At 41.5% G+C, this 24,801-nt stretch overlaps 1 protein-coding gene across 1 annotated transcript in view; it reads right to left on the reverse strand.

The window, feature by feature from the left end:
* Positions 1–15,579: 15,579 nt before the first annotated feature.
* Positions 15,580–24,801, reverse strand: part of LOC131814124 (SCO-spondin-like) — a 105,724-nt gene continuing 96,502 nt past the window's right edge. Inside the window, exons 64-66 of the mRNA XM_059144822.1 lie at positions 23,281–23,410; positions 17,815–17,952; positions 15,580–16,087 (exon numbers count right to left, since the gene is read on the reverse strand). Of these exons, the coding sequence (XP_059000805.1) occupies positions 15,839–16,087; positions 17,815–17,952; positions 23,281–23,410 (517 nt within the window). The 3' untranslated portion in view covers positions 15,580–15,838. The remainder of the gene's footprint in view (positions 16,088–17,814; positions 17,953–23,280; positions 23,411–24,801) is intronic.

The raw sequence follows: 24,801 nt of genomic DNA on the forward strand, positions 1-24,801 counted from the left end.
ATGTATTAGCATACCATTTTCATAGATGGGAAGCTGAGGGTCAGAGAAACTAAGGGATGTGCCCAAGGAGGAGACACAGCATGTAGGAGTACATGGTTCCAAAGATGTCCTTGTCCATTTTCTCTTGATTCCTTGTCATCCAGCAAAGCCCAGTCAAGAGACCAATGATCCAGGCTCTCTACCTCCTCTAATAAAGTATGTGAGCTCGGGGAAGTCACTTTAGGGTATCTTCCATCTCCAGCTTCTAGGTTTCTTTTGACTCAATTTCTAGGAGATTTCTGGTGGACCATCTCCAGTGTCCCTTTACCTCACAAACCATCATGTGAAAGTCTCATGAAATCACGCAGAGTACTAATACTCATTAAGTGCTGATTTTGAACCAGGGTTGTGCTGGGTGCTAACCAAAATTCCTGATATTTATTAGTCCTGATACTAATATCCTTTAATTTCTGGTATTTTTAAACACATGATCATTTCTATGATTTGTCTTTTTACTCCTTATATCTAGAATGTTTTCTTCCTGTGCCTTCTGTGCCAGAGAACTCAAGTAAGAATAATTTGCTTTAGATGAGACCCCACTTAAATGCCTCACTATGGGGCGCCTGGGTGGCTCAGTGGGTTAAGCCGCTGCCTTCGGCTCGGGTCATGATCTCAGGGTCCTGGGATCGAGTCCCACATCGGGTTCTCTGCTCAGCAGGGGCCTGCTTCCCTCTCTCTCTCTCTGCCTGCCTCTCCATCTACTTGTGATTTCTCTCTGTCAAATAAATAAATAAAATCTTTAAAAAAAAAAATGCCTCACTATGTTGATTTTTGATAAAGAGCTGGAGAGAGAAAGGCTGGGCAGGTAGTTTGGATTGAAAAGAATGAGCTTGAATGATTTTCTCTGTAAAGGGCAAGGATGGATTTCTGACTTCTCATTAGTTTCAACCATTTGGGGGAACTCAAGGCCATGAACCCTTGATTCTTTGTGTGAAAAGGGGTAAAAATGATCTTTTCTGTTTCTTTATATGACTTCCCAGAAAACTTTTTGCTGTGTGGAAGTATCTTGCTCAATAATCCCCTTTAATGCTTAATTTAAAGTTCAAATTCCTAGATGACTTGTTCTCTCTAGAATAATGCCAGACAGAGAGGTATCCATGGAGACCACCTTTGGCCTGTAAGTGCTTTAAAGTATGCTTGGCAATTCAAACTCTTATGCCACATAATTTCTCTGACTTGCCATCTTGTAAAAAGTCTTAGAGATAATGATCATACTTTAAGAAAATGTTCAGAAATTATATAAGGACGTCAAATCCGGCTACCTTAGGCAATCTCCATGGTGGTGATTGAGAATCTGAAGCCCTCCAAGTTCACATTTTATTTTAATATGCAGGCTGAGCTCTCAGGAAGGTTGATGCTTTAATCCTCCTTCTAATTACACCTAGCTAGAAGGACAGCTATATAAACATACATATAAAAAATACATATAAAACCCTATAGGCACAAAGAATTTGGTTAAATTCATATCAGTTCAGAAGATTTATCTAAATCCCCAAGATAAATCCCCAAACTTCCATGGTTTAGCATGACTGAAGTTGATTTATCATATGAAATTCAGGGTGGGAGGCAAGAGTTAGGATGGAAGGGAGGGGATTTCCCTACAGTAGTTTTGGAACCTGGGTGAGGGAGCCTCTGCGGCATGGCCCTGCCCTGTGTGTCAACAACCAACTGGGGGAAGGAGGAAGAGAGAGAAGGAAGATTTCTTAGGAAGGTGCCATGGACTACTCATGTCAGCCCACTCTCGGTGGCCCAGACTCACTTCCATGTTTCCACCTAGCTACAAGAGGCTTGGGAAATGAGATACCTAGTTGGCCAACAGCTCTTCATTCTGAAGGGGAGCAAGGTGGCTGTCTCCAGCTATCTCTGTCACCTCTCTACTGTGTGCATGGCATTGTGCTCTCAAAGGGCTGACAGTGTAGGTGGTGAGGATGTTCCCTTCCCTTCCTTCCTGTGCCCTTCACCATCCCCTCTGTACCTTTTCCCTCTTCGCACCATTCTCTTCCATCCTTTCTTACCTCCAACACATCCATACACACACACATCCCTGTTGCTTTTCTTCTGCTCTTACATGGAAAATCTGCTCTACAGGGACCTTACATATAGAAGTTAGTCTGAAAGTACAGGCTGAAAGGAAATCAACCAATATGCACTACCCTCTCCAAACTAGGCTGGAAACCTAAAGGGGTTTCCTAAAGGGTATTGACTCAGGCCTCATGCTATTTTCCCAAAATGTAGTTTTCAGCAGTCATTAACTTGCCAAGAGCTTGAGAGGACTTCCTGTTGCTGCCCCAACGATACACTCCTTTGCCTTTTGCCTTAGACTCATTATAATATGGCCCCTACTCCCTTGTCCAAGCTTATCTCACATGTTCCTTTGTTCCTCAACAGGGAATAAATCCTGCCCACTGTGAGGTGTTTATTCATTATCTTGCCATGACTCTTTACTCAATGTTCTTGAAGGCCCATCAAAGCTCCACCCACAGTATGAAATCTTCCAATAGGTAGATACTTACACAATTTATACTCCTATTTGGTTAGTGGTAATCTTGCAGTGTAACACATTTCCCTCTCACTATCTTATGGCTGTTTCTGTGTCCTTTGTTAGGTTATATGTTCCTGAAGCAGAAAGAACAAGGCTGATACAGACAGCTCCTGCTTCTCACTGCTTAATGTTCTGCTGTTGTACCTTACAACTTTGCATTTTATTTTATTTTATTTTTTTATTTATTTACTTTTTATTTATTTTCAGTATAACAGTATTCATTATTTTTGCACCACACCCAGTGCTCCATGCAATCCGTGCCCTCTCTAATACCCATCACCTGGTCCCCCAACCTCCCACCCCCTATCCCTTCAAAACCCTCGGGTTGTTTTTCAGAGCCCATCGTGTCTCATGGTTCACCTCCCCTTCCAATTTCCCTCAACTCCCTTCTCCTCTTCAGACCCCCATGTCCTCCACGTTATTTGTTATGCTCCACAGATAAGTGAAACCATATGATACTTGACTCTCTCTGCTTCACTTATTTCACTCAGCATAATCTCTTCCAGTCCCGTCCATGTTGCCACAAAAGTTGGGTATTCATCCTTTCTGATGGAGGCATAATACTCCATAGTGTATATGGACCACATCTTCCTTATCCATTCGTCCTTTGAAGGGCATCTTGGTTCTTTCCACAGTTTGGCAACCGTAGCCATTGCTGCTATAAACATTGGGGTACAGATGACCCTTCTTTTCACTACATCTGTATCTTTGGGGTAAATACCCAGTAGTGCAATTGCAGGGTCATAGGGAAGTTTTATTTTTAATTTCTTGAGGAATCTCCACACTGTTCTCCAAAGAGGCTGCACCAACTTGCATTCCCACCAACAGTGTAAGAGGGTTCCCCTTTCTCCACATCCCTTCCAACACATGTTGTTTCCTGTCTTGCTAATTTTGGCCACTCTAGCTGGTGTAAGGTGGTATCTCAATGTGGTTTTAATTTGAATCCCCCTGATGGCTAGTGATGACAAACATTTTTTCATGTGTCTGATAGCCATTTGTATGTCTTCATTGGAGAAGTGTCTGTTCATATCTTCTACCCATTTTTTGATACGATTGCCTGTTTTGTGTGTGTTGAGTTTGAGGAGTTCTTTATAGATCCTGGATATCAACCTTTTGTCTGTACTGTCATTTGCAAATATCTTCTCCCATTCCATGGGTTGCCTCTTTGTTTATCAGGAGTGAATGCCATCTGACTGTAGAGAGCAGTAATTGCAGATTTAGAGCAGATGTTTCCCGACTGAACTGGGGCTAATGATGGCTAATTCTTCCCCTTGTTGATGACTTTTCTGAAGGAATGTCAAGAATCCATTTCAGTCAGAGAAGGGGACTGTTATTTCTCCTTTGTGTTCCCTGAGTGTTTAGCAATGGATACAGACATGCTGGTTATTTATTTAAAATGAAAACCCACTGTTGTCAAAATTTATTTAGTATCCATTGTTGGCCAAGCGTTTTATCTATTTTGCATTCATATATTTATTTTATTAAAATTTCAACAACTCAGTGTCTTGGGTATTCCCATCCTCATTTTTAGAAGAAAAATAGGGCTTCTTAGCAATGAGGAGCAAAATTGCAGACTAGGGAATTCCCTGGAGAACCAGGGTGCTGAATTCAAGTCTTCTGACTTCAAATCCTATGCTTTTTTTCTATTATTCTACTCTTCTATAAAGTAGATTTTCTATAAAGATCATTGATATTTCAATACTGGAACCCTTGCAAGTACGGGCTAAGGGATCAGGAAGGAAAATATATAATAGAGCTAGGTTTCAATTCTAAATCTGTGATTGACTTTATTGAAGCCACAAACTTCTAGAGTATCAGTCTTCCTCTGTCCCAGCCCCCCAACCTGTGCAAATCAAATCAAATATGCAGAAGAGATGTTAAAAAAAAAAAAGACTTTTATTCTTCTAAAGTAATATCCTTTGTTAGAAGCTTTTATTTAAAAAAAAGTAAATATATTCTAAGGACGAGGAGAAAACAAACTTAAAATCCATTTGAGTACAAAGTGCTTGACCTGAGTTTTTTCCAGGGTTTCGCTGTCTTCTATATGTATGTACTGATACTGAGGACTCTAAGCCAGCATGGAAATTCAGATTACAAAAATAGGCTTATCACAGCTTTGTCTCATGGACCAGCACCAGAGTTTGGGGTAATGGCAGTGAATAGACGTATCCCACAGAAGCTGGAAACGCTCACAGCTTGAGTCTGCCTAGCTGGTTTCTCTCCTCTCCCCAGTGTTACAATGGATTCCCAGAAGGCCACCTGGCCCTTGCCTTGCTCAGACTCCTAGAAGGGCCCACAACAGAGAGATTACCAGTGTTTGCATAATGCTTTACAGTTTACGTACCACTTCTTAAACACAGCTAAGCATTTGGTCTTTGCAATCACCTGGTGAGGTGAGGGTATTGTATCACCCATTTTACATCTGAATAGTCAGAAGATCAGATATTAAATAATTCACCTAAGGCCCCAGTAAGAAGTAAAACCCATTCCCCAATCAACTTCCTTGGAAGCAGGTCCTGCTTTGTTCATTATACTTCCATATGTCCCACTGAATCTGCTCAGGGTTTGCATCCCTCACCGGAGCATGATTCCCTGAACATACTCCCTCTCCAGCCTCCAGGCCCTGTAGGCTGTCTCTGCCTGGAAAATTCCACCATTTATAACTATAGAATCCCAACTTTGAGGCCCAGCTTAAGTGTCAAAGGTTCTCCAAATCTCTCCTAGACTCTCCTTCCCTTGTGTTTCCACAGCCCTTTCCTGTACTTAAAAAAGGAGCATTCACCACAATCTGCTGAGTGTTCTACTTACTACACAAGTGTTAGCCTCATGGTGTATGGAGGGCAAGCCCAATATATCTAGAAAAATGTCTTAGATACATCAGATTCTCAATAAACATCAGGTTTCTTATTTATCATAGTAAAAATGCTTATCTAATTGAATTCTTATTACGGACCAAATAAAATAGTAATAGTTAACATTTGTTAACACTTTCCATGTGCCAAGTGCTGTTCTGAAAACTTTGTTCATCTACCCAGCCCCACCACCAACCTTTGAGGTGGGTCTTGTCACTGTCCACATCTAGGAGATGAGAAAGCTAAAGTTGAGGAGGATAAGAAACTTGTCCAGGGTTACCCAGCTGTAAGGGGTAGAACTTGTTTTGAACTACTTTCCGTGGAAGGCAGGGACAAGTCCCTGAGTTCTAAGAGTTGTATGTTTATTTCCTTCTACAAGAAAGAAACCTCCACTCCTGAAGGATGCTGAACTAGGGCAAAGACAACTTCTGACTTTTCTGGTCTTACTTTGGGCAGGGAAGGGTAGAAACCCTGTTGAAGGCTGGTACTCATTCTGGTCCTTGGCCCAGAACAAGCCTGAAAATGAAGGCTGATCTCTCTTGAGCTATCAGTATGAAAGAAAGGGAAGAGAAAGTTCCTGCTTTCTTTTGTTGCTGTCACACACATCTTCTTGCCTTTGATGACACCAAGGGGTTCCCTTCCTTGCCTTCATCTTTTAAAGGACCAGAACAGGAGAAGCACAAAGCCCAAGAGCCAATTGCATGTTGGGGCAGTGCTGCCCTTGTGTGGCCCTGGATAGGTTATACTTAATCCCTTCACTTATTTACCTTCCTGGGTACCTCCAGGGTGATGAAAATTTTCTCCTGGTGAATGTTCCTCTGAACACAAAAGAAGATGCTTTTTAAGTTCAAACACTGGTGTTTGCAGTCTGTGATTGGAATGCTGCTGGGTGGGGTAGTCTCTGTTTCCAGGACTGCAGGTCCTATTCTCTGAGCTGCTTCAGCACGGCCTGCTTTGCATCGGAGATGATCAAACATATCTATCCTACAGCCAGAAAGCCTGGCACATTTGGGCCAGACCTCTGTCTTCACTCCTCTCTTTAAGGTCTTAACCTCAACAGAGCCCATATCTCTGTGTTCTAAAAGAGTTTGGATATTAAAAATAAGAAATCTATTGAGAATTTTTTATCTCTGTCTCTGAAGGCAGGCCACTGCTGACTGGGATTTTTCTTTTTTTAAATTTCATTTTAAAATTCCAGCACACTTAACATACAGTATGTTATTTTCAGGTGTACAATATTGTGATTATTGTGATCCAACAATTCTATACATTACTCAGTGCTCATCATGATAAGTATACTCTTAATCCCCTTTACTTATTTCACCCATCCCCTCACCCACCTCTCATCTGGTAACCACAAGTTTGTTCTCTGTATTTGAATCTGTTTTTTTGTTTGTTTGTTTGTTTTGTTTCGTTTGTCTGTCTTGTTTTTTCTTTGTTTTGTTTTGTTTCTTAAATTCCACATAAGAATGAAATCATATTGTATTTATCTTTTTCTGACTGACTGACTTCACTTAGCATTATATCTTTTAGACTCATTCATATTATTGCAAATGGCAAGATTTCATTCTTTTTTATGGTTGAGTAATATTTCTGTGTGTGTGTGTGTGTGCGTATCCTTATCTATTCATCTATTGAGGGATATTTGGGTCACGACCATTTCTGGCTATTGTAAATAATGTTGCAGTAAACATAGGGGTGTATATATATTTTTGAATTAGTGTTTTGGGTTCTTTGGGTAAACACCTGTTAGTGGAATAACTGTATCATATGGTAATTCTATAATTTTTTAAGGAATCTCCATACTGTTTTCCACAACAGTGGCACCAGTTTGCATTCCCACCAACAGTGTAAGAGGGTTCCTTTTTCTCTACATCCTCTCCAACACTTGTTGTTTCTTGTGTTTTTGATTTTAGCCATTCTGATTTAGCCACATCTTATTGTGGTTTTGATTTGCATTTCTTTGATGATTAGTGATGTTGAGCATCTTTTCATGGGTCTGTTGATCACCTCACCTGCATCTTTTCTTTGGAGAAATGTCTGTTCACATCTTCTGTCAATTTTTAAATTGGATTATTTGGTTTTTGGGTGTTGAGTTGCATAAATTCTTTACATATTTTGAATACTAATCCCTTATTGGCTATGTCATTTGGTACATTCCTCCCATTCAGTATTTGTCTTTTGTGTTTCGCTGTTTCTTTCACTGCACAGAAGCTTTCTATTTTGATGTCACTCCAATAATTTCTTTTTGCTTTTGTTTCCTTTGCCTCAAGAGACAGATCTTGAATAGTGTTGCTATGGCTGATGTTGGAAAAATTACTGTCTGTGGTCTCTTCTAGGATTTTATGGTTTCAGATCTCACATTTAGGTTCTTAATCCATTTTGAGTTTATTTTTGTATATGGTATAAGAAAATGGTCCGTTTTCATTCTTTGACATGTGCCTGTTCAGTTTTCCCAACACCATTTGTTGAAGAGACTGTCATTTTCCCATTGGATACTCTTGCCTTCTTTGTCATAGATTAACTAACCATTTAGTTGTGGGTTTATTTCTGGACTCACAATTCTGTTTCATTGATCTATGTGTCTATTTTTGTGTTAATGCCCCACTGTCTGCCTGGGAATTTTTATCTCTTGGCAACTCCCCCAAGCTGCTTGTTTTTCTGTAACTTCTTCATTTCTTTGTTTCTTCCACAGATTCTCTGTACACACTAAGCTTTTCAAGAATAGCTTTGAATAATAATAACAATAGCAGAATAACTTGAATAACAACTAAAGCAGGGAAATCCATGGCTTTTGATAAAGAGTAGGAGGGCAGGGTTGGTGTTGGGAGAGAATACAATGTCTAATTTTCTTTGACATGAGTTGTTTACACTTTATTAATGGCCTTTGTGTCTTAAATCAATTACTGCAACTCCAGTCTTAAAACTTATTCATGTAGAACTAGAAGAGTCAAGTTTTACAGTCTTTTATAGGAAACTGATCTACTGATGCTTTTAACTGGTTTGAAAAAAATAAAAATAAATAGGTTTTTGAAGTCCATAAGCAACTTTAGCAAATCCTTGCCTCTAGAGATGTTCCAAAGGGCAGTTCAGAATGTCCCATCTTTCATACATTTTCCCTGTTTATCATGGCCCATGAGATGAAGTAAACATCAAGGCAAAAGATGAGGAGTATGGAAATCAGTGCTAAAGCTAGTGATTCCTAACTGAGAGACACATCTCACTCTCCCAACCTCTAAGGATGTCCAACACCACCAACACCACTGCTTCTCCTTCCCTTGTCACTACCTTCAGCACGAGCATTATTCTTTTCAGACCTTTGTAGAACAATTGACAGTTGAAATGGATTCAGATTAGCTTGACTAACTGATTTCCAACCAGTCCTTTGTTGTTTCTGGGGCCTGTGGCAAGTTATGAAATATCCATGAACTTCAATGTTTTCATCTTCAGATATGGGGATGAGAATGACCTCCTTTTTTGTAAAAATGAAACAGGGTTTTTCACATTATAGACATTTAATCAATTTTATTATCTGCTTTTCACCAAAGAACTAGGTTGAGAAGACACACGCCTAAAAACAGAATAAACCAAGCTCACATTGAGTGCCTGATGACTGGTGCAGAGGTAGTTCACAGAAAAGAGGGCCCAGCTGGCAGGGATTATTTACATACCATGGTCTCTTTGGAGCATCATCTTGGCTGTATTCTGCCTCGGTGGGGGACCCAATGTAGGTTCAAGGGTCAGATATAATTAAGCACAATTGAATTTGAATTGAATTGAAAAGCAGCCTGACAATATAACCAAAGCCAAAAAGCCACTCAAACCCTTTGACCTATTAACACCACCTTAGAAAAACACAATAATAAAATAATTGAAAAGAAAAAAATCTATTTATTTTAAAGACATTCATCATAGCACTCTTCACATAAGTAAAATTAGAAAAATCAAATAAAGATTAAAAAGAGAATGTCTCAAATGGACTTAACAGATATAGTCAGAGCATTTCATCCTAAAGCAGCAGAATACACATTCTTTTCAAGTGCACATGGAACATTCCCCAGAACAGGTCACATAAGGAGTCACAAATCAGGTCTCAATTGCCAAGAAAAGACTGAAATAATACCATGTGTATTTCCAGACCATAATGCTATGAAACTTGGAAGTCAAACACAAGAAAAAACTTGGAAAGACACAAATACATGGAGGCTAAAGAACATGCTACTAAAGAATGAATGGGTTCACCAGAAAATTAAATAAGAATTAAAAAAAAAAAATACATGGAAGCAAATGAAAATGAAACACAATAGTCCAAACCTTTGGCATGTAACAAAGGTGGTCCTAAGAGGGAAGAATTGTAGAGCAATACAGGACTTCCTAAAGAAGCAAGAAAAGTCTCAAATACAAAACCTAACCTTACATCTAGAGGATCTGGAAAAAGAACAACAAATAAAACCTAAATCCAACAGGAGAAGGGAAATAATTAAGATTAGAAGAGAAATCAATGATCTGGAAATTAAAACAAACAAACAAACAAACAAACAAAAACAAAAAACAACAGTAACAAAACTAGGAACTAGTTCTTTTAAAGAATTAAAAGAATTCATAAATCCCTGGCTAGTCTTATCAAAAAGAGAAGCAAAAGGACCCAAATAAATAAAATCATGAATGAAAGAGGAGGGATCACAACCAACACCACAGAAATACAATTATAAGAGAGTATTATAAGCAATCATATGCCAACAAATTAGACAATCCGGGAGAAATGGATAAATGCTTAAAAGAATTTAGATAGAGGACCTGCTCTAGGAAGAGAGCTGTCACCATGGAAACGTAATGTGAATGACATATGGTGGGCAGGGAGAAATGGAACAAGGCCTGTTTGAACAAAGTCTCTTTGTGTCCTATTTTTTCTAGATGGTTCAAAAAAATTTATTGGTCAAACATTTACTCTTTTTCATCTTCCAGTGAATTGCATTTCTTCCTTTGAATTCCCTATCACCTTCTCTTTAGTTCAGAATGACACATACACCTCATTTTGTCTGATTGTCTTTGGAATTTCCATGTCTTTGAGGATTTCCTGTATACATGAAATGAAATTTAATTTCCCCCAGTTAATCTGTCTCATGTCATCTGGTTTTTAGGCTAGCTAGAAAAACATTTGGAGGCAGAAGGAATTCTTCCTCCTTGACAACATCAAAGTTGAACAGTTCATGTGTGTGGAGCTGGGCCTTTGAGGCAAGGCCAGTGTCTTGCTGAGGATTTTCCAGACCCCAGAGACATCAACATGAATGGGTGGTGGACACTCAGAAGCCTCTATGCAAACCCTGGGAGAACTTGTCACCTACACCCAAGTTCCTCCTATCTCTCTCCCTGGCTGTGTGGCCCCAACTTTCACATCAGGGGAAAAGATCCCTCACTTTCTACAGTTGGCGAGGAAAAATTTTCCTAAATTCTCTCAGGAATTTAGGGAGGAATATCAAAGTTTCTTCCCGAATCTTTCAAGACTTGATTGTTCTCAGCTTGAAATAACCTGCATTCAAAGTGGCACATTTTGGGGGCAACTCACCCTTGGCCCTTACAGCACGATCCTCCCAACCTTTTCAGAGTGAAAAAATAGACAAACCAGCTTGCCATTTATAGAATGCCAGTCCCTCATCAAAAACTTAATGCATAGTATTTCTAATTCCAGCAGCCACCCTGCCAAGCAAGTGCTGATCACCTTTGTTTTACTGACAGGAAACCTGAAGCACAGAGTTTAAGGAGCTTGCTCACTGTTGCTTTACCAGGAGGTGTCAGAGCTGGCCATAAGCCAGGCTCTGTCTCAGACTGCAGCTCTTTCCTGCGGAGGAGGAATCTACAGTTCTCAGATGACAGGGAGTTTTCATTTGCTTCCAGCTCCACCTGTGTGTGAATGTTGATACTTCTCTCAGCATTGTCCATGTTGGAGTATCATTGTCTTGTGCAGCACAGGCCCTTCAAGCTTCTCTACTCTAGCAGATCATCTCCCTGAGGGTAAAGCCAAATGCAGGAGCTGCAAGGGTGAGCCACCCCTTCTTCTTGAGCAGAGAGTGGTTTGCAGTGATTAAGAAGGTGGTGGAGAGCAAGTTGTTGTGTTTGTTCTCTGACCTTCCTGATGCCCTGGCAGTGCTTGGGAAAGTGGGAACAAGCTGGGAGGCTGGATTGTCCTTGGTGGGTTAGTGCCAAGCATTATCATTGTCAACAACATCAGAAAGAAGGAACGCAGGGCGGGATGGGGCAGGCCTACAGAGTTCTGGGGGCAGTCCCTTTTCTGTGGTAGGGCCAGGCCAGGGCTGGTAGCACCATCAAACACGGAAATGCTGCAGTATTTTCCCCAGAGATGCTGCCCCACCAGGGAAAAGACAAAGCTTTTAAACAAAGATTGCCAACGCCCAGGGCATTCCCCTGAGGGGCAGGGCAGGTCATTCTGCCAGAACCTAGCCCCAGAGCCTCAAGGCTCAGATGGGACCTGCAGGCAGGCAGGAGCTCTCTTTAAGTAAAGGAATCTTACTGCCAACAAAATCTTATGAGATTTTGTTTAGGCAGTAAACAAAGTTGGGGAAAAAAAAAAGAGCGACCACCTTCTAATAGTATAAGTTGTTCTATAAATTCAGATTGAACAAATTATTGTAAACTGGTCAACAAAAGCAATGAGGCTCTTCTGAAAAATACAAACATTTAATGGGAGGCATGGATGGCTTTGGCTGACATATATGCAAGCCAACATCTCACTTACTTATGTTATTTTGTAATGCATTATTGAGAAAAATCTGGATTCATACAGATCAACTATTTAAATTCTGAAAGTTTAAAAACATCTTGCTTTGCAATTTTAGGATATTTTAAAATTAATATAGGAGATTAAGTTTTGGAGTCCATGTTAAAACACACTAACCTGGCAGTTGAGACTTGGGTGTTTTCCAGTGATTTGTGTGTTGGCCATTATATCTTTGAATATATTTTAGTTTTAGAATAGTTAAATTAGACTTAAAAAAACTGAAGTAAATCCTTGTAGAACTCTCTGATACTGGAAGACTCGTAGGACTCAGAGTAGCTTGCATTAGATGCCACTGGTCCAGGCAAGTCAAAGATGGCCTTCATTTGAGACTCTGTGAATATGTGCTGGGCTGTTCATTTCTAACTACCTGTAGATTTCAGAATGTTCATCGGGTAGTCAGCACTGTAACATGATGGTTAGAACATGGGTTTTGTTAGATAGAGCAAGGTCTGAAAATGAAACCTGCCATGCAGTTCCTAAGATCACTGTTTCTTTGTCCTCCATTTCCTCATCTGTGGGCTGAAAACGATGCCACCTAAGCAATATGATTCCTGTGAAAATGAAATGAGATTATGTATTTAAAGCTCTTAGACTAGGCTTTGGCATTTAGAAAGTACTGTCCAGGGGGGAGTGGGAGCAGCTACTTTGGGCAGGGCTGCCAAGGGCTGAGTGCTATGCAGGTTGCTGAGGGTTGTGTGGTCTTTAGGATGTCAGTGTCCTTTGAAGGCTTCCCTGTATCCAGTTCCCATGTCACTGAGCTTCAGGATCACATGTATAGCTTGTAGCAGATTTGGGTGTTTAGTAGCATTTCAAATTCAGGAACAAGCAGAATTTAGAATCCACTGACCTCCCAATGCTGTGTACCCCCAGATAATATTATTCTCCTGGCTAAAATACTATTGACTTTCCTCACCAAGGGCCTGTGAACTTGGACTCAAAGTGAGGCCCACAGACCAGCAGCCCAGGTGTCTCTCTTGGAGCTTGTTAGAAACACAGACACTCTGGACCTCTAGAATAGGAAGCTGTTTTTTAACCCTTTTTAAGACCCCTGGCAATTTTCCTGCATGTGCAGTTTGAGATGCACTGAGCCCAGCACCATGAAAGCCTGGACCAGCCTCTCACCCTTTTGGATCCCCTTCTGTGAATGAAGGTAGTTTCTGAGTTTGCTGAATGTCTGGCTGTTCTAATGGTTGATTTAGGATTCATGAGAGGTGGCCATGGGGTCAGATCGCCCCAGGGTCAGCCTGGACTCCTTCCTGGCTGATCTCCAGACCCACAGGCATGAACCGTCCCATAGACACATGTCTAGTGAAATCCCCCAGGCCTCTTGCTCACATCTCAGTTCTGGGCCTTGGTCCACTCTGAACCATGTATCTGTCAATGAATATTGTCAGACAGACACACCTTTGGGTTGTATTGTAGTGTTTGATGGTGGCAGAAATAGGATTTTTAGGTCTCTCAGGGTTAGCAGTGTCAATCCTAGAGACCACATTAGGAAGCAGTTTGATTATATGGAGAGTTGCCTGGAGGCCCAGGGAGCAGTAGAAATACAGCATCATTGGTGCTTTTCCCTTTTTAGCCTAAATGGAGAGTGACCTTTCTTGTGTCCTAGCCTAGAGACTTGCTGCTACTAAAAGAGACAGCATTCATTCATCTCTGTAGAGAATGATGATGAACATTTCAGACCAGCCAGAGAAGTAAAAACCAGCTGACAGTCAGCAGAGCATCTTCTCATCCCATACCCTAGTGAGGACTTGATGGGGGACTTTGGCCCCTGTAACAGCTTGTTTTTCTTTAGTGGCCTGGAGCTCTAAATTATAGGATCTCACAGGCAGAGGAGACTTGGAGACCTACACTCCCTATGGTAGTGATAGCTCCTGGCTGGGGGGAGAGTCATGTGAGAAAGCTCCTCCTGAAGTGTTTGAGGCACAACTGTGGGTGGCCACCATGACAGACCCAATGAATAGCAAGGGGAGGTCTGCCCCTCCAGGTGAATATCTGCTTGAGACTACCAGGTTCAGGTCCATGGTGAGACAGACACATACATGTGCAGACATGTATGATTAAATTGACAAGCTATCAGAGTCCACGTACGCCTCCACCTAGCTGCTAGGAGGACCTAGGTCCACAACCCGACACTGGTTATCAGAAATGGCTGGACACAGTTCTGTGGCATGACCTCGCCTGGCAGCCTCAGTCACAGCATGGCTATGGGCCAAAGAGCACTAGCTGAGAATGGGAAGGGGAGCCCCAGGAGCCAGAGATTTCTGGGACTTAGGACACTCTTTCCACCCCTATTTCTTCTTGTGGTACCCTCTTCCTAAACGGATTCTGTCCTGAATCCTTTTGGTTAATACCTTGCATCCTCTTCTCTTTCATGTCTCTCTTTTACCAGCTACCGAACCAGCCAGAAGTACTCTCCCTTTTCTGGGCGCCTTATCCACAATCCATGTTTCATACCCTTGAAGGCTTGGTTCAGATCCTGACCCCTCCTTGAACTTGTCCCAGGGCTCCAACTGTGGAGCTCTGCTTCTTTGCCTCTGAATGCCTCTCTCTTTCTTAGTGGTGTTCAGTTTCCCATGTGTTGGTCATTCCAGCATGACTATGTGACATCAGGGTTAGTGGCTTTGTCTGTACAGTCAGTTACACTCATGAAGTATGGTACCCTGTACGTGTAAAGGAGTGTGCTGTGGGATGTGGTGTGTGTGTGTGTGTGTGTGTGAGACACACTCTGCTTTTAAGGAACTTAAAGTCTAGAAGAAAGAATAAACCATGGCACAAATGGCTAACGTGGGAATATGATGAATAGTAGAGACAAAGCAACATGAGGACTCAAAGGAGAGAAAGATTGCAAAGAAGTTGAGAATTGCTGCAGGGAGCCTGGCACCTCTGGGCTAGGTCGTGGAGGGTACAAAGAGCTTTAGCTGACAGAAGCGGACAGAGAGAGGAGAGACCTTCTGGGAAGAGAGCTGCTTGTGCAAAGGCACAGAAGGCAGAAAGTTCAGGCTGTCCTGGGGAAGCAGAGTCCCCTCTGGGGCTGAGGCCTTCAGTATGGCACAGGAGGCTGGGGCTTTCCAGCTTGGCATGGCCAGCCTTTCTGTGCTCCAGCAGATCACTGAAACCAAGCAAGGAATGTGGCTTATGGGTTCCCCTGAGGACTGGAAGATGGGTGTGGAAGCTCTTTGCTATGGCTGTACCTAAGTCCTTATGGTTCCCATCCCAAACACTTCTCAATCCTGAAACCAGGCTCCCCAGTAAAGCTGTTGAGGGCATTTGGTCTGGACTAGAGCACCCAATGACCAGCACCCTGAAGAGAGAATGGGGAATAGACTCAGTGATGGGAATACATGTCAATTTTCTCAACCTGTATAACTTTATTTTCCCTTACCCCAAAGATGGCAGACAGAAATCTGCACAAGCCAAGGTTTAGGCTCTGAAAGAAATTTGGGTATTACCCAAAAGAAGCATGTCATAAAACTGAGAACATGCTTTAGGCTTGTGGCCCCTTAGACACCCACTCCTTCCTATCAGGAATGAGCTGATTAACCAGGTAATGTTCTCTGTGGAGAAGGCACTCCTACAGATGGCCACCGCAATATCCTGTGTGACTCAGTGTCTCCCCAGGCTAGGCCAGCTCCCTCCGACACACACACTGCCATCTGTCACCTGGAGGAGCAGGGACAGCTCCCACTCCAGGTCTTCAATCCTCTGAGCCAGGTGGGCTCTTCTAACTCCCAGCATCAGGGGCTGCTCACTCTTCAGGGCCCAGGTCCCCAGATTGTCTCCTTCTGGGCCACTTGCCTCCACTGGGTAGGGTCTTTCTTCTTGCCACTCACAAGGGAAGATGCTGGGAACCTCCTGAAAAGGACACAAATAGAAAAAGGAGATGTGGCCCCTGTGAATTGTAAACTCACTCTTTCCTGAATCTACCATGTAACATTGGCAAGATGCTTGTCACTCTAACAACCTCTAGGCATTACCACCCTTCCAAATACTTGGGCAGATGCCAACACGTTACCTCCAGGCAATGACCTCACAATTAACTAATAAAGACATAGTGTTCCCTAAGTTTATGTTGCTACAGTAATGCACAACAACTAATTATATCATTACATAATTATCATGGTTAATAATCTGGAATAATTATTGAATAATTAAATCTTGCTGCATTTTATAGCCCCTCAGCTCATCCTGTTTTTTTTTTTCTTCCTTAATACTAGAGATATTTATATAATGTCTCTTTAATCTTGAAGTATCCCTGTTATTTTATCCTCACCAAATCATCTGAGCCCCTCAATGCAGTCAATGATAGATCCTTGTGCTAGATCCCTCTGCAGTGGAACTGACATCATAGCTGCCTATCTGACTGGAGAGTGGCTGTCTAGAGACCCCACAGCTTAGTGTGACCTTTTTGGGAAAAGTCTAGATGAAGCTCAGGGAAGGAACAATAAACACACTGAGGAAAGAATACAAGGGGAAGTTGGCATCTGCATTTGGGTTTCATAAGGAAGACCCACCTTGGGGGTTCAGGGAAACTTTTGGGCCTCAGGAGACTGTTCCTTCAGCCCTGCTGGGAAGGGCATCTGTGCATTTCATGGCTGTTACACAGCCCCCGCTGTGCCTTTGTTTGTACACAAGATAAATTTTCCTTTATTCATTTGGGAGCACAGGTGACCTTTCTCATTGTTTTTGTCTGAAGAAGGAGGTCAGCTTGACCAAGAACAGATTTTCCAAATCTCCCAACATTAAGGCCCAGGCATATGCAACGTTCTCATGGAACTCTCTGTATCTATGGAATACTGCAGTGCCCCAATGCTGTTCCTCCTGGGTCCTCACTCCCAGGGCCCTTCTTAGCTGAAGAAGGGATTCCTTGGTGACAGAGATGCCCATTCTTGGATGCCTGGTGAGAGGAGGTGTCCTCCACCACTCAGAGCATTGCCTGTGTTTAGTCACTTAGTAAGGCAGGGAGTAGGGTGAGATGATGGAGGAATGGGCTTGGGTGCAGAAATTAAGAGTATGCAAAAAAACTCAGGTCAAGAAAAATGGTATTTTAAAGGAGTATTAAAAATTTCCAAATGGAAAACTAAGGCCCACAAGCTGGCCGCCTGCTTTAGTGGATAGAGTTTTATTGAGCTCAGTGCAGGGACAACTAAATCATCCCTTCTGTCTCTTGTCTTTGCCCACTCCAACCTTCCCTGTATTGATACCTCCAAAGACCCAAGTTAGGATGGAGGAGCAATCTAGATGACCGATGCATCTTGTGAAAAAGTCACTGTTCCAGAACCATGTGCTACTGGTTAGGCTGCATCTGAACTGCTATTTTTATTGTTCCCTTTTCATGTTCTTCCTCAATCTTTCCAGGCCATAAGTTTACTTAGAGACCCCAGCTGCAAATCCAAGCTGATTGAGTGGGCTTCCCTGTCTCTAGAAGTACTTGCCAAAACAAACAGGCAAAACCAAACTATGGCTGGTGGGATTTCTGATCAGAACTGGTTGTTCTGGTCTCAATCCCTTCTATGGCAGACTGTGAGACCTAGCTATCTGTGGGCACCTCAGGAGCTGAGGCAGTGGTCTGTTGGGCTTACCACAAATGTATTGCCTTCACTGGGGAGCAGTTGTGCTGGTTTGTCTTTTTCCTTCTGGAGCTCCAGGGCTTGAGCAGTGAGCCAGAAGAACTCTTTGTTCATCTCATCCAAAGTATCTTCCACCTGCCAAATCTTTCTCTAAAAACAAGGGACACATGGTAAAGGCTGCTGTGGAGGGATGCACAGGGACCACAAGAGCAAATAGCAGGACACCAAATCCAGGTAGGTGTGACCAGGGAGAACTTTCTTGTATGGGGCACATCTCAGTTGAATTTTCATGATAAACAGGAATTAGCTGGGTGGACAATGGAAGAAGGGCATGCTAGGCAAAGGGAACAGCATATATGAAAACATAGAGATATGAGAGAGAAAGAGAACACTCATCCATCTATCACTCCATCCATCTGTCCATCCACTCATAAGTAAAGAAAGATTTATTGAGCACCCAGTATTTGTCAAGCCAGTGATTAGTTCTGAAATTCCATTTGTGAACTTCCATGGGGTTTACAGTCTATCAAGAATGGCAGACCTAAAATAAGGAATTATGAGTGACTAATGCTACCTGTGGATTGCTGTGGGAAGGTTGCTATAGGAAGTAGTCCAGCTTCAGTTTGGTGGTAGCAAAGAATTTGTTTGTAAAAGTAGAAGGAGATGATACTGGAGAAATGGAGCTGATGAGGGGCTAGAGACAGTAGGTCACAAAGGGTCCTGTGCATTAGTCTCAGCTACTATGGCAGAGAATTTCTAATTAATAGAATTCAATTTGTGGGGAGTGTAGTGTGCTCAGCTAAAAAACTGCTTATTTCAGACTTTCTTCTAGATTGAGATTTCCATAAGTCTTGGACAATGAGATATAAAAGAAAATTGTTGAATGGATGGATTTTAGAAAACCTCATTAAAAAGAGAGCTGACTCAGTCAGTCTGTGCCCTTTTACCTTCCTACCTTTCCAGCAGCCATCTTGTGACCACAAGGACCATGAAGATGAAAGTCGTGTGCTAAGGGTTATGGAGCAGAAAGAACGATCCTAAACTTTGTAGATCATAGGTGCTGATGGGTTCGCTTTTGAACATGTTACATTTAAGCTATTTGTGGCATTCCCTCAGTTAATACAACATCCAATTGCCTGGCCAACTTGGCTGTCATGGATAGTTCACCTCTTGCTCCACACATGAAGTGCCAGATAAAATATAAATACAAATGCAGAACCATGTTTCAATGAAAACTCTCTTGACGCCAGAGATGCAGAGACAAGTCAGTGGTAGGACAAAGCTGAAGGCACATGGCATGGAGGTATTTTTTCTTAAAGGCTGAGGTGTTAACTGCCATATTGAGGCTATTTGTGGTGGGAACTGGCATGTGGCTGCCTGAGTAAAGTCTGGACTCAATAACTTCTATGAAGTTGAATTAAAAACTCCTGGCCTGAGCGCATGGCCCATTGCTGAGCAAGCTTGTTGCTCAGGGCTGAGGCTGGAACAGATTTGATGTGAGAAATTGGAACCATGAAGTTGAGCACACTGTAAGAGGCCAGATGAAAGAGAGAGATGAAGGATGTGGAAACTAACCTCCCAAGAGAACTGGAAGCAACAAACCTCATAGTGTGCAAGTGGAGACAATGATAGTTGCCCCACAGGGAGGCATGTACAGAGGATAATCCCCCTGAAGATGACTTGTGGATGAAAACACAAAATACGGAAGGAAACCCAATGGCATAAAAGTGAGCAGATTTGATGAAAATACCCTCAAGAAACTAGAGATAACAGTAAAATCTGAGCATGGCTATCATAAAAGTATGTTTAAAATGTGAAGGAAGGGGGTGCCTGGGTGGCTCAGTCAGTTAAGCATCTGCATATGGATTTCAGCTCAAGCTCATGATCTCATGGTCATGCGATTGAGCCCCACATAGAGCTTCTTGCTCAGCAGAGAGTCTACTTGAGATTCTCTTTCTCCTTTATTTCTCCCCCTTCCCCAACATGTATACATACTCTTTCTAAAACAAATAAATAAATCTTTTTAAAAAATGTGTGAAGGAAGACAAAAAGAAGGAATAGAATTCATAAGGCAAGCACAGGAACATTATGGAGAAAATAAATCTAGAAATGAAAACACATGAAGAGAAAAACAATGGCTTACATATGGAACCAACTGTAGTGGGTTTGTAGAAACTTATGAGGAAATCACCTGGAATATGGAACCCTGAGGCAAATAGATAGGAAACATAATGGAGAAGTGAAGAAATACAGAGGTAGAAATTTTAAATGTTGTCTAGCAGTATTCATTAATAGATGAAGTTTTTTGCATACGCAATTTTATACATGTCCGTATTGTGTTCACTTTGCCATCTCATTGGACACCAAGATGCCTTCCTCACCTGTCAGTTCTTTGAGCAAAGGAAATGGATTTGACCTATCTTTAGACCTATTTTTAGACATAGCTCCCTCACACTCAGCCCTTCTTCTGTAAAAGCTGATTGTAAAAGATGGGGATCAGGGTAAGATCTCTGTCGCCTTCCTTATTTGTGTTTCTGAATGAGATCAGGCAGCATGATACAGAAGAAAAAGCAGAAGTTTCTGATAGAACTGGACTTAAAACTCTCTTGGGCAAGTTTACCTCCCTCTCTGATGTTCAGCTTCCACAGCTGAAGAGTCAGTGGGTCTGTCTCAGAGGGTTTTTGTGAGGTTCACATGGGTGTTCTCTGTGGAAGCAATCAGCACAGTCCTGGCTCATAGGAGGCTCTCAACAAATAACACCTTTTCTTTCTGCCCTTTTTGGACACTAATGTGACTCCCTGTGGTTTTGGCAGAGAGAAAATTAATCATGGCTTAGTGTGTGGGGATGATAGTTAAAATCATTACCATCCATTTTGGGTACCAATAACCTTCCATGTCATGTTAACTCCATCATGTCATGGACTGTCACAGCATCTGCTATTTTACTTTCATAAAGAAGGAAAGGGGGAAAATGTTCTTTCCATAGAAAGAATTTCCCAATCTGTGACCATCCTGGGTTGTGTGAAGGAATAGTATCAGTGACATCTGTAGGTATTGCTATACCTTATAGGGGTGGCACTTGTTTTAAGTTAATGAGCAGAAACTGTAATCTCTGAGGATGCCTTATGGATACAACATTATGTTTCATAGGCTTCTTTCCAATTTCCATTCCTTTTACTATCAGATCTGCTCAAGTATCTTTTGATTAAAAAGAAATGAAAAACATAAGTATGCCAGAACAAAAGAATCTCCCAACTTACATTTTTCTTATCATAAAAGGTAACCCTGGCTCAGTGCAGAATATTAGTAAATATAACATTTAAATGTATAAATGAGTACATTAATATCATGATAACCTACTGAGGAAGTCTTCATGGAGGGTCCCACTTCTTTGCCCTCTCTAGACTTATGGCCTTCACCACGTTCTTCTGTGGTGCTCTCCCACTGTGTGTGAGCTTTTTTCTGATAGCTTGAAGCTGAACTCCACCATCTGACTTCCTTTGGGATTAATATAGGCAGAAGTCACCTGGTGCCAGTTTTGAGCCCAGGCCTGAAGAGGTCTTTTGTTATTCTGCCAATAAATACTGTAAGAAGGACATGTCCAGGCTAGCCTGCTGGCCCTGGGAGGAGGAGGAGAGACCCCTGAAGCACCGTTGCCCCAAAACAGTGTCTCAGGCAAGCCCAGCCTGGATCTGGGGCCCAGGTGAAATGCAGATACCCTGTGAGATCTGGAACTGTGGGGCAGGCCCAGACCAAATTAGGTGAACCCCCAGACATAGGAGTAATAAATCCTGATTGTTCTTTGCTGCTGAGAATTTGTGTTGTTAGTCCTGCAGCAAAAGCTAACTGATACTCAGTAATCATTCTTAAATTTTTGGGTCTTCTCACTTCAGTTTTTCTCTCTTTCTCTTCCCTCAAACTACTCTTACTACTGTTTTTATGGCCCTCTCTTTCTGTTTTTCCCATGTGTCTTTTTAAGAATATATACACCCACATGTGAAATCATTCCACATGTGCAATTCTCTATCTTCATCTTTTACCTTAATAACATTGAAAATTCTCTATAACCTTGTTTTTCATAAAGGCATTAATATCTCATAGTAGAGCTCTACCGTAATTTAGGTAAACCCTTATATTATCAGAAATTTAGATCATCTCCATTTATTTTTATAACATAATAAATTTCAATGTCCTTGTTTCTTCATATTTGTCTGTATTTAAATTTTTTTCCTCTTAGACAGATTCTTAGGATTAGAGATACTGAGTGGACTGAATATTTTAGAGGCTTTTGACACAAAGTGCCAGATTGCTTTCCAGCAAGGTTTTAACTTTTTATCCTCAATTAGCCGGATGTGGTACATCTATCTCTGTCATCCTCACAAACAATAAAAAGAATTTATGTAGATATAAAAGGGCATCTAGTTTAACTAACATTTAATTAAGATTTCTCTGATTCTTTGAATATTTTTCATATAAATTTATCTGTTGGTATTTCCTTTCTCTTAGGGCTATTTACATATTTTTTTCTCACAGAACAAAAGTATCTGTTGATGGCAAATTTTGACCTAGAGAATCCTTTTTTATATTATTATATGATCATACCTATTGTTGCCTTCCTTTGGGATTCTTTTAAACCTTCACAGGCTCCCACCTTTTGCCCTTATGAATGTTATAGATGTAGGGGCCAGGGGCTGTCACCCACCAAGACCAGCCAACTTGGCATAAAGATCATGCCAAGTTTAAAACAATCAAGGCCAAAAAGACTTAAACATAATTTAGATAGAGGGAGAGAGTGGTCACCATCGAAAACTACACTGTAATGTGAACTAGGTGTGGTGGATAGGGAGGAATGGATCAAGGCCTGTTGCATCAAAGTCCTTTCTATGTCCGATTGTTTATGGATGATCCAGCAAGCATTTGTTGACCAAACATTTTCTCTTTTTCATCTTCCTGTGAATTGCATTTATTCCTTTGAATTCCCTATTCCCAACTTTAGTTCAGGATATACCTTCTTTTGTCTGATTTTAGGATCTCATGTCTGTATGGATTCTCCATATGTATGAAATTAAATTTGATTTTCTCCTGTTAATCTGTCTCATGTCAGCTTAATTCTTAGTCTAGCTAGAAGAACCTTGAAGGACATAGAAAAAATGATTTCCTCCCCTATATAGACAATCAGTGAACACTTAATGAGGGATTTTTTTTTACCTATATTCTCTAATCCTAATTGGATTGTATTGAACAATATTCTCCAATCCTAATTTTATCCTAATTTCTTTTCCCACAAAATATCCCTCCCAGTCATGTTTTCTCCACCTCTGTGTTTGATTTCTGAGCCCCAGAGTCACATACAGTATTTAGGTAACAAGGAGGGCTGAAAGATGGGACAACCAAACAGCTCAGAATCCTTGGAGGAGGCAGAGACCCATAGCACTCCCTGAGGTGAAGAGGACATTGGTCACAGAGTCAGATTCCTACCTGCAGCTCAGGAAATGCTCTGTGCCTGTGTCCAGCTGTGAGGATCCACAACATAGAACTTGGGCTCATTTTATCTCCTCCTTCGGTGGCAGACTGAGGGAGCTGTCCAGGTCCCAAGTCCTGCTGGAATCTAGGAAAAGGGAATGAGAGATATACTTTAGGCCTTTGCTACCCAGTAGTACATCTCCCCAACCAGAAAAAGAACATATTGGCCACTTTTAACTCTTCCCTGAGATGTCTGGGATTAGAGAAGGATGAGATTATTAACATGACAGAGAAACTGACAGACACACATAGATTCCCTGAAACTGCACCCACAAAACTATTCTTGTCTCAGCAGGTGAATGACTTCTCAGTAATGGGTGCAGAATATGCCATCCAGAAATATGCCAAATATGCCAGCTTGGCATACTGATTATTTTCAGCTGAAGGCAATTGAGAAGAAACAGATATAAGACAAGTGCTCTGCTCTCCCCTATTTACCTGAAAGCAGGACATACATTTTAAAGGTGCCGTGCAACACTCTCTAGGAAGGACAGGAGTTAATCATTGAGATAACTCTAGATGCTTATCAGCCTAGAGATGGCACCAGAAGAATTTACACAAAAACCTTGCTAAAACTGGCCCTTTTTCTCCACTAGTTCTCCCACATATTTACCTTCTCACAGATTGATGCCCTAGAAACTCAAAGACCTTTTCTTTTCTTTTTCTTTTGTTTTTTCACCTCTCTTAAAATTTACTGTTCTTGACTTATTTCGCTAAGCATCACAGACCTGGGGATAAAAATATATGTATATAAAAAATATATGTTTATAAAAAATAAAAAAATTAATTAAAAAAAAAAAAATTTACTGTTCTGTTAAGATGCTGTGTAAGCCCCAGTTCTAAGGACCCTTCCTTTACATTTCACTGAGCTCTTTCATGTGTATGTGCCTATAAAGTGTCTACTTTATAGGTTATTGTGAGGATTAACTTAGAGAGCAGATAAGAGTTTGCCTCAGGGGCACCTGGGTGGCTCAGTGGGTTAAAGCCTCTGCCTTCAGCTCAGGTCATGATCTCAGGGTCCTGGGATGGAGGCCCGCATTGGGCTCTCTGCTCAGCAGGGAGCCTGCTTTCCTTCCTCTCTCTCTGCCTGCCTCCCTGCCTACTTGTGATCTCTGTCTGTCAAATAAATAAATAAAAAATCTTAAAAAAAAAAAAAAAGAGTTTTCCTCAGGTCCAGTACATACAAACAGTTACTATGACCATTACCACTTATTGTTATTAAAGAGGGATGAATGGAGGAATAGACCATGCATCTAAATGCATGGAGAGAAATCAAGTTAACAGATCCATCTCAGCCTCTGGGTTGACTTGGAGAAAGAACAAGTCAACCATGAGGCTACGTTGTGGAGGAGACCGTGTGTCAGAGGAAGGAAAGTTGGAAGGAGATAGGTCTGGTGAAGTCCAGAGTCAGCCAGAGCGAATGTGGCCTTGTTCCCATGGGTGGGAATAAACCCAGTAAATGACATGAGTTCTGAT

The sequence above is a fragment of the Mustela lutreola genome, chromosome 13 (assembly GCF_030435805.1).
Source record: "Mustela lutreola isolate mMusLut2 chromosome 13, mMusLut2.pri, whole genome shotgun sequence".
Classification (NCBI taxonomy): Eukaryota; Metazoa; Chordata; class Mammalia; order Carnivora; family Mustelidae; genus Mustela; species Mustela lutreola.